Source organism: Schistocerca serialis, chromosome 6 (assembly GCF_023864345.2).
Source record: "Schistocerca serialis cubense isolate TAMUIC-IGC-003099 chromosome 6, iqSchSeri2.2, whole genome shotgun sequence".
NCBI classification, from domain to species: Eukaryota; Metazoa; Arthropoda; class Insecta; order Orthoptera; family Acrididae; genus Schistocerca; species Schistocerca serialis.
Window position 1 is genome coordinate 327,953,367 of NC_064643.1, and position 13,624 is coordinate 327,966,990.

General features: G+C 46.5%; 1 protein-coding gene and 1 non-coding gene across 5 annotated transcripts in view; one reads left to right on the forward strand and one right to left on the reverse strand.

Moving 5' to 3' along the window:
- LOC126483988 (GATOR complex protein WDR59) overlaps window positions 1–13,624 on the forward strand; it is a 292,472-nt gene that overhangs the window by 44,522 nt on the left and 234,326 nt on the right. For all 4 annotated transcript variants that reach the window (XM_050107289.1, XM_050107291.1, XM_050107292.1 and 1 more), the window contains exon 3: window positions 13,039–13,174. In XM_050107289.1, the coding sequence (XP_049963246.1) occupies window positions 13,039–13,174 (136 nt within the window). The remainder of the gene's footprint in view (window positions 1–13,038; window positions 13,175–13,624) is intronic.
- Trnat-ugu (transfer RNA threonine (anticodon UGU)) lies at window positions 11,652–11,726 on the reverse strand. The gene has a single exon. It is a non-coding gene; the product is annotated as a tRNA-Thr (tRNA).

The following is a 13,624-nucleotide window of genomic DNA, read 5'->3' on the forward strand; positions in this document are numbered from 1 at the left end:
AGAAGAAATGATGACTAACTGAAACCCTCAGCTGCCGACAGCTGTTGTTGATATACCTCGATGTGGACAGCTGAAAATGTGTGCCCCGACCGGGACTCGAACCCGGGATCTCCTGCTTACATGGCAGATGCTCTATCCATCTGAGCCACCGAGAACACAGATGAATACCGTGACTGCAGGGACTTATCCCTTGCACGCTTCCTGTGAGACATTCCCACCTGTCCACAATTCTACATATGTAATGTACCTTATAGACATTTGCCCATTCACTCATTACTCGCGCACGCTTTGGCGATTCCCGTAAGAGTTTGGGCAACCTGTGCTCATTCGCACAGACAAAGGTCAATGGCTGGGTAGCCTTTAACTATATATATGAAGACAGTAACTGTTCTCGAAAGAACAGAATGCTGTTGATGACCGTGCAGCTTTTCCCTGGAATAAATGATGACTAACTGAAACCTTCAGCTGCCGACAGCTGTTGTTGATATACCTCAATGTGGACAGCTGAAAATGTGTGCCCCGACTGGGACTCGAACCCGGGATCTCCTGCTTACATGGTAGACGCTCTATCCATCTGAGCCACCAAGGACACAGATGAATACCGCGACTGCAGGGACTTATCCCTTGCACGCTTCCCGTGAGACTCACATTCCAACCTGTCCGCAATTCTACATATGTAATGTACCTTATAGACCTTATAGTCCCTGCAGTGGCGGTATTCATCTGTGTCCTCAGTGGCTCAGATGGATAGAGCGTCGGCCATGTAAGCAGGAGATCCCGGGTTCGAGTCCCGGTTGGGGCACACATTTCCAGCTGTCCACATCGAGGTATATCAACAACAGCTGTCAGCAGCTGAGGGTTTCAGTTAGTCATCATTTATTCCAGGGAAAAGCTGCACGGTCATCAACAGTATTCTGTTCTTTCGAGAACAGTTATTGTCTTCATATATATAACTACAGAAGAGTTTCTCTTCTGTTATTCATTTCAAGGTCCTTCTGCTAATCCTGTTAGGAAAACTGAACCTCTTTATGTCAGAGGTAATTTGAGATAATCAGGCATGTTTTTGGGTAATGATATTTACTATAGATCAAATATTTACTGTGAAGGTGCAATTCCAATGCAGTGGCTGTGGCAACACTAGCCATGTGGCACTATCTGTGCACCTGTCCAATTTCACTCCTTTAATGCAATCCTTTACAATAGGATGTCTGTAGTTAAGCGAGAGCAGATATATGCCAAAGTGGCATGCCAGCTGACTGCTCATACTATAATACACCATTGAAAAGCATTGCATTCAGTTATATCGAAGGAGTGTCATTGGGCAGGCAAACGGATACTGCTGCGTGGCTTGTATCACCACAGCTGCCACATTGGAACTACATCTTTAGATGGATTTGAGAAAAGTGCTGTCAGTTTAACAGATCCATTTGACAGCTTTGTTGGTTTTCCCAAGGCATAAGGCAGGATAATAGGAAATTTACCAGACATGACTAGAGCACACACAAGAAGGAAAAGAGCAAAGGTGTGAAGTAAGAGAGAGAAGCGTTCTAGGAGTTCAACACTTGCCAAGGTTTGTGACAAGTTTGCGTCCTTTTACCATTATTGTCTAACATAGTACTTATGAAAGTCATCCAAGAAATGACCGGAAATGGGGAAGATGCCAACCAAATTAGGAGAACGTATATTTTAACAAGTACAGATTACATCACAACCTTGACAGTCAGAAGCTGAGGATGAGGGACGGTGAGGAGCCTAGCCTGTAATGCATGTAGTCAGCTTAAAAATCAGTGCTGCGAGATTGGAATGATGGTGCTTTCCAGAAGAATGTGGCAGAGTCCCCAATTGCAAGTTGGGGTTTAAGACTGAAAATCATGGAAGATCTTTAATTCATGTATGGTAGTCATTCTTTATTGCCTTATCTAATTAACTACTTAACTAAAACACCATCCAAAATAAATTCATGTAAAAACTAGTGCAATATTACTGCTAATGGTACACTGACAATTGCGCTACCTTACATATAACATATTCCTGAGAATCTAGGATAACTCTTACAGAAATAGGTATAACTATATAATAAAACATAATCTGTAATTGTACATAAGATAATTAATGAAATTTAAAGAGAGTAGTAGTGGGTTGGGAAGGGAATAGGTGTAGAACTGGTACGTTTAAAATAATGCGCATAAGATCTATGATCCTGTGACCATAAAACTGTGTTCTGTAAATAACAAGTGTTGTAAACTGCCATGAAACAATTTAAAGGGAAGAGGATGAAGTGGTAAACAAGATTAATCTTGGAATATTGGGAAATCCTTTAAAACTTGTTGTAATCCTTTGACTATAAATCGATTGTAAAATGGCAGCATTAAATAAAATGAGGTGAGAGCATTGGGGACAGCTCTAATAGTGCTGTTGTTGAGGGGGGGGGGGGGGGAGGGGGGGGGGGGTTCGTTAAGGTAAAAAGCCAAATGCTGGCAGAAACCACACAAGAGGTAAAGCATTTATCACAGAAAGAATACTGCGCAGTGGCAAACCATAGTGCGTCACCATCTACTGAGGCACTAGGATGGTGGCAGACCTGTAAATCCTCTGCAAATAGACTGAAAAACCAGTTCTTGGTGGAATCTATGAGGATGATTTAAAAAGTAACAGGAAACTATGTTTTGCAAACATATATTTCACTTACAACTACAAACCGGATGACATTTTTCAACTTAACCATCCTCCTTTTTGATACACTTCTCATACTGTTGCACGAATTATTCTACTCCATTTGAATAAAAGGTATTCTGTTGTGACCACAACCAAGAGTGCACTGCTTCTTTAACCTCATTAACATTTTCAAATTGTTGTCCTCTGAGAGCAACCTTCAGGGGCCCAAACACATGGTAAGGAGTGAGATCAGTGCTGTAGGGGAAGGCAGTATGATCTAAATCTCAATCTCCAAATGATAGCAAGAGTTGCAGCGGCAGTGTGAGGGGGTGGGGGCACATTGCAGTGAAGGATGAGAACGCATCTAGGCAAAAGTCCTCTGCAACGGCCCCGTATTGCTGGCCTTAGCTCATTCTCCAACATGACGCTGTACCGGGCACTGCTCACTGTTCATCTTTTGGTGATAGTGCCCCAAAATCGGCCCATTCATATAACAGAAAAGGGTGGAAGGATTTTTCTGGCAGAGGGCTGAGACTTGAATTTCTTCTTGGCTGGAGATGTGTGTTGCCACTCGTAGGACTGTCTTTTGCTTTCTCGATAGTAGTGATGCACCTGTTTCATCCCCTTTGATGATACATGTTAAAAAAGTCATGTCTTTCAGTGTTATATCATGCTAGAAATTATGTAACAGCCTGCACATGCATCATCTTATATTCAACAGTGAACATCCTAGGCACCCATTGTGCACACAGAAAATGGTACGTTGAGAGACTCACTAGTATTGGTAGGAGCAGATCTGACACTGATGTATACTCAGTACCCTGGCTAAAGCTTCTACAGAAATACACCAATTCTCACAAATCATGGCATCAGTGCATGCCACATTCTCATCAGTAACGGCCGTCCTGGGATGATCAGACCATTGCTTATCTGTGGCTGACGTATGACCACTTTTAAAGGCATCACCCACTCGTACACTCTTCTCTCATTAATGCAACTACCTCCATGCCTTTACACCATCCTTCTATGGATTTGTTGAGATTTTACACCCTCCGACTCACTGTTCTTCTACAGTGCACACAGCTAGGGACGCAGTCATTTTGTTGCGACTGCCTTTCTTACTCAGGTTGTCATGCCATCTGTCGGCATATGCCCGAACTTTCTCAGAGTGCATCTTCACTCCCCAGGAGATTCAAATTCCTGACATGTTAATTGTATTTAATACTTATAGTTTGCTGTTGCCTTTTGAATTGCTGTCATATTTGTTTGTCTAGTATTTCTGATGAAAAATTTGTTTTGCTCTGATAAATCTACAATTCTTCATGTTTATTTAATAGTAAATCCTTACGGACATTGTGCAGAATTTTAAGATTGGTTTGAATTTTGCTTAGCTTGTAGTTTCTTTGTAAAAGATGCCTTTTTATACTGCCTTCATTGATGTCATACATATGCTCTCTAAAATGTTTTTGAAGGACCTACCAGTGTGTCCTACATAAAATTTTTCACAATCACCACACTTAATCCTGTAAACTCCTGTGCCCTCTTACTTGTCACCCCTGGCCTCAGTCATATGTCACAATTTGTTCTATAATTTACTGTTAGGTTTTTTAGCTCCAAACTGATATTATGCCTTGTGAATCCGTTTACTACATGTTCAGTGGATGTTCCTGTATATGTCATATCTATTTTACTGGTGGTTGCTTCTGCTTAGGCGATTTTCGAAATAATAAAAAGTGTAATCAAGACATCTGAAAGTTATTAGATATGTTAAATGGGCGAGACACTTTTCAGGCCAAGAAAACATTGGTATCAACAGTTTGCATATTCCTTGCCATGTCTAACAGTGCATTGTCCTGCTGAAATACTTGTAGATTGCATGAAGGTGAGGCTCAAAAATCTAACTTTTGTTACAGTTGCTGTCTCTTTTGTCTTCAGTATGTATGAATCCATACTCCATTGGTACCTTGAATCATCTTGTTTGCTCCCTGCGGGTTCAGGGGTAAGAATAGGCCCGCGGTATTCCTGCCTGTCGTAAGAGGCGACTAAAAGGAGTCTCAAACGTTTCGGCCTTATGTGATGGTCCCCTATCAGATTTAACCTCCATATCTCAAAATTTTTCCAAAGAGCGAGCCGATTGGGGAAGGGCGCCTTACTTGGTGCATTGTGTCCATCTTGCAATCAGACCTTTCGCCAGCTTATTCGCCGTTGAATTGCAGTCCAGCCCACTCTCCATCTCTTGGGCATGACTAAGTTTCTGCGTGCAGATTACACCTTGCACTGTGTGGTGCCTCTTTCTGCACTGACGGCGACCATGGACCACATGTTACCTAACATCCAGCACGGTAGCCAGTCCGTTGTGGTGGGGCCGCCATGTACCCTGTTAGTTGTAGCCCCCTGACAACACAGCGATGCTCTACTGATGCCTGCGCCGTTAACTCCCCACGTATGCTAAGGAGTAGATGCCTATCCTCCTGGGGTATCGGGACTCCCGGCAACAGCCATCCTGCCAGGTGGCTCTTGCTGCGGCTGGGTGGCACCCGTTGGGAGGGCCCTTGGTCGGAGTAGGTGGCATCAGGGCGGATGACCCGCAATGAAGCGTGGTACATCGTCTCTCACTGGTGGCCAGCCGCCAGCAGTCTCTAAGCGTTCTCAGGCTCAATTTAATGCTCAGAAGTATGATCCAAAAACATTCCCCTCCCTGGCCACACCATGGGAGGAACGTAAGTCTCAGGATCGCAGTAGCAGTTATTCGCCCCGATTCTTAGTTTGTATGAGAGCTGATGGGGAGTCTTTTCTCTCCACAAAGCCTCAGTTCTTCGTCGAGCATTTAGAGGACAAGTTTGGGGAAGATGGAGGGCTTGTCCAAAATATGCTCTGGGTCAGTCCTGATACAAACGGCATCCTCTGCCCAGTCACGACGGTTACTTGCTTGTGACAAGTTGGGGGATGTTGCCGTTACGATCACACCCCATAAGAGTTTAAATATGGTCCAGGGAGTTATTTACCATAGGGATCTTCTTTTGCAGTCTGATGACGAGCTGCGCACCAATTTAGAGCGCCGAGGTGTACATTTCGTCCGGCGCGTTCATCGGGGTCCGAAGGAAAATCAGATTGCTACTGGTGCCTTCATCTTGGTCTTCGAGGGGGATACAGTACCGGAAAAGGTCAAGGTGATGGTCTACTGATGTGACGTCAAGCCCTATATCCCTCCCCCTATGCGGTGCTTAAAATGCTGGAAGTTCGGACATATGTCTTCCCGCTGCACTTCCAGCCTCACATGTCGATATTGCGGACGCCCATCACATCCCAATACTCCATGTGCCCCGCCTCCCATCTGTGTCAACTGCGGGGAGCACCATTCACCTTGCTCGCACACTGCCGAATCTTCCAGAAAGAGTGTAAAATCATGGAATACAAGACCCTGGACCGACTGACTTATACTGAGGCCAAAAGGAAATACGACCGACTCCATCCTGTGAGAATGACATCTTCCTACGCCGCTGCTACAACACCTGTGCTAGCCCCATCAGTTTCTCGAATTCCGGTTGGATCGACGAGTAGTACAACTCCTCCTGCCCCCTCGCCAGTGGGGGGCTCTGCCCACCGGGTTGCTCCTGTGCCACCTACCTCAGGAGCAACACCATCCCACCCATCGGGGACATCCGTCCCCGCTTCTAAGCCGGAGAAGTGTCCCACTTCTTCGGCTTCTCACGCTCGCAAGGGGTCACTTGGGTCCCTCCCTTCCCAGGTTTCCACCAGCGGGAAGGCTGGCGACCGACAGTGGCGTAAGTGCCCACAATCAGCTGGTCGTAGGGCTTCACGATCCTCCTCTGTCCCGGAGACTGAATCGGTGAAGTCCTCCCAGCCAGTGAAACCCAAGGAGCAGTGTGAGAAACCCAAGAAGAAGAGCTCTAAGCCAAGGAACTCGTGGTGGCAGCCAGCCCACTGCAACCTTCCAGCTCTGCATCTGAGGACGAGGTGGAGATTCTGGCGTCCGCTGAGGACCTCGATCTCGCTGGTCCCTCAGACACAATGGATAGCACTAGCACAGGTGCTCAATCGGAGGCAGCAGGTGACCCAGCGGCGTAATCTGCCTTCCAAGTCCCGTTACGCCTTTCTCAGACATGGACAATACCATCCTCCAGTGGAACTGCAGCGGTTTCTTCCACCATCTAGCTGAGCTCTGACAACTTATCAGCCTTCACCCTTTCTTCTGCATTGCTCTTCACGAAACTTGGTTTCCAGCAATGCGAACCCCCGCCCTCCGTGGCTCTCTGGATTATTATAAGAACCGGGCAGCTTATGAAAGGGTGTCTGGTGGCGTCTGCATATATGTCCTTAACTCTCTTCACAGCGAGTCTGTCCCTCTACAAACACATTTAGAGGCTGTCGCTGTTTGGATGTGGACGCCACAGGCTGTTACCGTCTGCAGTCTGTACCTTCCACCGGATGGTGATGTTGCGCAGCATGTCCTGGCTGCACTGGTAGCCCAATTGCCGCCACCTTTCTTGTTACTGGGCGACTTCAACGCCCATAACCCTCTGTGGGGCGGGTTGGTGGTGACAGGTCGAGGCGCCACCATTGAGCTTTTCTTGGCACAGCTCGATCTTTTGCTTTTAAATGATGGTTCCTTCACACACTTCAGCGTGGCGCATGGTACGTACTCCATCATCGACCTTTCGATCTGCAGCCCTAGCCTCTTACCGTCTGTACAATGGAGAGTGCATGACGACCTGTGTGGTAGTGACCACTTTCCAATATTTCTGTCACTGCCACAGTGACACTTTTCTTGGCGCCCTAGCAGATGGGCTATGAATAAGGCTGACTGGGACTTGTTCTCCTCCACTGCCGCTATTGAGCCTCTCTCTAATGATGACATTGATGCGGTGGTTCAATCGATCGCCACTGGCATCGTTACTGCCGCCGAATCTGCCATTCCCTGTTCTTCTGGGTCCTCTCGGCAGCGGACTGTGCCTTGGTGGTCGCCTGAGATCGCTGAAGCGATTAAAGATCGCCGGCGGGCGCTCCAGCGTCACAAGCGACATCCTCCGTAGACCACCTTATCACCTTCAAACGGCTGCGTGCGCGAGCCCGCCTCCTTATCTGCCAAGGCAAGCAGGAGTGCTGGGAGCGGTATGAGTCCACCATTGGCCTCCATGTCACTCCATCGCAGGTCTGGGCCAAGATTCGACGTGCCTACGGCTATCGGACCTCTGTCAGCGTCCCTGCGCTCTCACTGAATGGAGCAGTCTGTACTGACTCTGACATCATTGCAAACTGCTTGGCGGAGCATTTTGCTATGAGTTCCACTTCTGAGAATTACCCCCTGGCCTTCCGCTCCATTAAAGAGCGGATGGAACGTCGGAGCGCTTCGTTTCGCACCCATCACCCAGAATCGTACAATGTTCCATTCAGTGATTGGGAATTTCGCAGTGCCCTAGCCGCTTGCCCTGATACTGCTCCTGGGCCAGATGGCATCCACTGTCAGATGCTGAAGTGCCTTTCAGTGGACTGCCAGCGATGGCTCCTCGACCTTTACAACCGTATTTGGGTCGAGGGTGAGTTTCCATCGCAATGGCGGGAAAGTATTGTTATCTCCATTCTGAAACCGGGCAAGAACCCTTTGGAGGTGGACAGCTACCGTCCCATTAGCCTCACCAATGTTCTTTGCAAGTTGCTTGAACGGATGGTGAGCCGGCAGTTGAACTGGGTACTGGAGTCTCGGGGCCTTCTGGCTCCGTCTCAGGGTGGGTTCTGTAAAGGCCGCTCCACCGCCGACAATCTGGTGAGCCAGGAATCGGCCATCAGTACTGCCTTTGCCCGTTTTCAGCACCTGGTCGCTGTCTTTTTCGACATGCGGAAGGCGTACGATACGTCATGGCGTCATCACATCCTTTCTACGCTTCATGGATGGGGTCTTCGGGGCCCTCTGCCGATCTTTATTCGAAATTTTCTGTCGTATCGTACCTTCCGCGTGCAAGTCGTGGCCTCCCATAGTTCCTCCCGAGTCCAGGAGAACGGGGTACCACAGGGATCTGTCCTCAGTGTCTGCCTGTTTTTAGTTGCAATAAACGGGCTTGCTGCAGCGGTGGGAAATTCTGTGTCCACTTCCCTGTATGCTGACAACTTCTGCCTTTACTACAGCTCTATTGGCATTGCAGCTGCTGAACGTCAGCTACAGGGCGCTATCCGTAAGGCGCAGACTTGGGCTGTAGCTCATGGGTTCCAGTTTTCGGCGGCCAAGACCTGCGTTATGCATTTCTGCCGGCGACGCACTGTTCACCCGGAGCCACGGCTTTATCTTGATGGCGAACTTCTTGCTGTGGTGGAGACACATAGGTTTTTGGGTGTGGTTTTTGATGCCCAGTTGACTTGGCTACCTCATATTCGGCAGCTTAAACAGGTGTGTTGGCGGCATCTAAATGCTCTGCGATTCTTGAGCCACACCCGCTGGGGCGCCGACCGATCTACCCTGTTTGCTGCTCTACCAGGCGTTAATCCAGTCCCGGCTGGATTATGGGAGCCTGGCTTATGGCTCAGCATCCCCATCTGCATTGCTGGTGCTGGACCCTATCCTCCACAGTGGGATACGCCTTACCACTGGTGCTTTCTGGACCAGCCCAGTGGACAGTATACTTGTGGAGGCGGGTGTCCCTCCACTGCGGTTACAGCGCCAACGTTTGCTGTCCGCTTATGCTGCCCATGTTTTCAGCTTGCCCGGGCATCCTAACTATCGGCTGCTATTCCCACAGTAGCACGTCCATCTTCCAGAACGTCGGCCTAGGGCTGCATGTACAATCGTGGTCCGCGTCTGAGAACTTCTCTCTGGGCTTGGGGCATTACCTCTACTGCCTCCTTTCCGGGCACCTCTACGTGCACCCCTGTGGTGTGTGCCTTGCCCTCGCCTTCAGCTGGAATTGGCACAGGGCCCGAAGGACTCAGTCCCTCCGGAGGGCTTCCGCCGCCGCTTTCTTTCCATCCTCGCAACGTATCAGGGCTCTGGCATTGTTTACACTGACGGCTCGATGGTTGCTGGTCGTGTCGGTTATGCGCTAACTCTAGGGGACCATTCCGAACAAAGTTCATTGCTGGCTGGCTGCAGCGTTTACACTGCTGAGCTGGTCGCCATCTTTCGTACCCTAGAGTATATCCACTCCTGCTCAGGTGAGTCCTTCGTGATCTGTAGTGATTCCCTGAGCAGTTTACGAACCCTCGACCAGTGTTTCCCTCGTTCTCGCCTGGTGATGGCTATCCAGGAGTCCCTGCATAATCTTGCCCATTGCGGCCACTCTGTGGTCTTTGTGTGGACCCCAGGCCATGTTGGGATACCCGGCAATGAAAATGTTGACCGCCTGGTGAAAGAGGCCACCAGTGCACCATCTCTGGAGATTGGCCTTCCGGCGACTGATTTGCGGGCAATCTTATGCTGCAAAATTTTCGACCTGTGGGACACTGAATGGGGCAACCTGCCCATGCCCAACAAACTTCGCCCTATCAAGGTGGTGACGACTGTGTGGCGGTCGTCCATGCGGGTCTCCAGTCAGGAGTCTGTTGTCCTCTGCCGGCTGCGCATTGGGCACACTCGGCTGACGCACCGCCACTTATTGCGCCGTGAGGACCCACCTCTATGTCGCTGCGGCTCCGTTTTATCTGTGGTCCACATTTTGTTGGAGTGTCGCCTTTTAGCTGTGCTCAGGCAGACATTAGCGCTGCCTGATATGCTCCCTGCCCTTTTAACTGATGACCCTGCTATGGCTGGCTTAGTTTTGCGTTTTATTCAGGTAGGGGGTTTTTATCGTTTAATCTGAGTGTTTATGTTTTATTTTATTGTTTTGTGTTGATTCTGGCCTTTGGCCTACGGTTTTTAAACTGAGTTTTTAATGTGTTCTCGGTGGCTGGCTTTTCCTTTTTTATCTCTTATGGTCTGCCAACCACCTTCACACTCTGTGTGATTTTAATTTGTTTCGTCTGATCTCTGTCTGAGTCTTTCTTGTCCTGTGTCGTCTGCCGTCTTTCCAGTTGTTCGTTTCTTTTTATTCTCTTTGCGTGGTTTTAGTTTTTTGGAAAAAGAGACCGATGACCATAGCAGTCTGGTCCCTTTAATCTCCCAAACAAACCAACCAACCATCATCTTGTTTGGTGTTAAGCTGTTATGCAGTTCAATTGTGTGGTTTGCCAGACTGTGGTCACCTCAGCAGCATCTAAAACAATACACAGTTATCATTCTGAAGTATATTGGAATGAGACTTGTCTGAAAACACTACATTTTGCCAATCTTGTCTTCACTCTTGTCCATATGGTTCCGTAAAAGGACCATAAATAAATTTCATCGTGTGATTTAGTGTCAAAGGATGGATAGGAAGGGAGGTGATCTTCTTTTTTGATTGTAAATTTTGATGAAATTTAATTGGGGCACATTGGTGACTCAGGAAGGAGCTGCTTCTCGATGTAGTGCTGCTGCTCTGGTGGCCCGTGGCTGTGATGAAGGTTGATTATGTTATGTGTCTATGGTAGAAATAGCCAATATACGGAAGATTATGTTTGAAAGGCTGCCGTGTCACACAGAAAGCAAATGACCTACCGATTCCTCCTGACTGCCACTGAACAGCACCGCATTACAAAGCAGCTTCCTCGTGTATTGCCAATTTGGGTGAATAATCGTGTATTGCCAATTTGGGTGAATAAAAATCTGTCTTAAATTACTAATCAGTACATATCCTAAGCTCTGCCCCTGATATCCAGGCATATGAGGGATATTACTTATGTTATTTTTTTTAAATTACTGGTTGTGCTCAGTGTGCACTGCAATGCCTCTTTTCCTTTACAAACAGGTACACATATACAAAGTTCACATATTTACATGCACAAGATAAATGACAGACAGTGATTTCTTGTGCATTAAATTAAATTTTAAAATGTATGAAATGATAATTAAATGGACACCCTAGCTGCAAACAAACGTTGATATACTTCATTGGGGACATGTTGAAAATGTGTGCCCCGACCGGGACTCGAACCCGGGATCTCCTGCTTACATGGCAGACGCTCTATCCATCTGAGCCACCGAGAGCACAGTGGGTAGTGTGCCTGCAGGGACTTATCCCTTGCATGCTCCCCGTGATACCCACATTCCCAACACGTCCACACTACTACATTTGTAGTGCGCCTAATAGATGTTTGCCCATCATACTCATTACTCGTGGCAGATTAATCTACCAAGTCCCGTAAGAGTTTGGGGATAGCGTGTGCATTTGCACAAGAAGGTCAATGGCCGGGAAGCCATATTTTAACCACTGTTGAAATTCTGTTAGGAAATGGTTCAGATCCCCTTCTGGCTATCTGAATTTAGGTTTTAGTGGTTTTCCTAAATTACTGATACCAAACATTCCATTTAGACATTGAAAAGACATTCTGTCATATGGTCTCACATTTCCACTTTGATGGCTCATCACTTTTTGACCTTTCTGGTCACTCGAGAGAATATTGATAAGCCTGTGTGTTCTCCATCGTTGCTGTTTTAATCAAGTATTTCTGGTATATTGTACACACTATCTGCATTTTGATTCATGGGGGTCATACTTACTGGGTGTTGCAATTTTTTTAGATGTGCACTATGCTACTCTGTATTGTTGCCTTGCTGTTGTGGAGCATAGTCATGAGTCAGTGAGATAAGCATTCACTGAATTATGGGAAGTGAAACTGTTATCTGGTTGTCTCATACTGTACCTCAGCCTCAATCTTGTCCACAGCTTAATGTAATGTGTGTGTGTGTGTGTGTGTGTGTGTGTGTGTGTGTGTGTGTGTGTGTGTGTGTGTGTGTGTGTGCGTGCGCGCGCGCACACCCGCGCCTTTGTTGATACAGTGTGATCAACATTATTTGGTTTGATGAACGCTCTGCCAGGCACTTAAATGTGATTTGCAAAACACACACACACACACACACACACACACACACACACATATGTGGGGGGGGTGGGGGTGGGGGGAGAGAGAGAGAGAGAGAGAGAGAGAGAGAGAGAGAGAGACTTGTTCTGTGATTAGCTCTGACTGAACAGTTGTACAAAAAGTTCTGTTGGAGGAACCTCTGCAACTGAGCGTTGTACCAGAAATTGAAAATACCACTTCAATTGTAGAGCCCGGGGGCCACAGCACCAAGTTACGACACCTGAAGATGGGCTTTAAGAGCCCGAAACCGGTCGTGTGGTAATAAAAGAACTTTGAAACTGAAGCAGTATTTGTAACGTATGAGCAGTTGTACATATTTTGTTTTTATTTTTTCTATATTTATTCTTATTTTACAACCCATTAATTTAATATGTTATTTTAAACAGTAGCATAGATTTAACATTTGATTTATAATACAGCGTGTAATTTAATTTGCAGGCGTAGATATTTAGCAGTTAAAAATTTAAATGATCCATCGGATGCTCTTCACAAAGTTCCTAGACACAGTAAATATGAAGTTGGAGCAGCACAGTGGAATCCTAGTTCAACTAATAAAGAATTATGTGCAATATCTGTGAGTACAGTAGATAATTTTATTCAATAATTAATTACTTACTAAAGATAAGCTTCATAAATACAGTAAACAAACATTCATAAAATATATTATCTGTTTCTTTCAGTTATGTAATTGAAGTTTAAATTAATTTCATCTCTTTTCTGTGATTACCTGTATCTTTCTCTCGGTTTTGTGTGTAGCTGGTACTTGACACATAGTAACTCATGGGCATATATGAGGACAATTCAACAGCACTGTCCTAATCAGAACCAGCAAGAAGTACATTAGAATAGTTTAATAATATTGTAATTAATATTTGTTTCAAGATGTAGATGGGAAGGAAATTTACATTTTTATGACTTGCTTGTATGAATTTTGTTAAGAAACAAGCAGGTTACAAAGTAAGAAGTAGTGCTGTAACTTACAATAGTGTGGAGATTGTCATAAAGTCTATTCAAAGATTGTCTA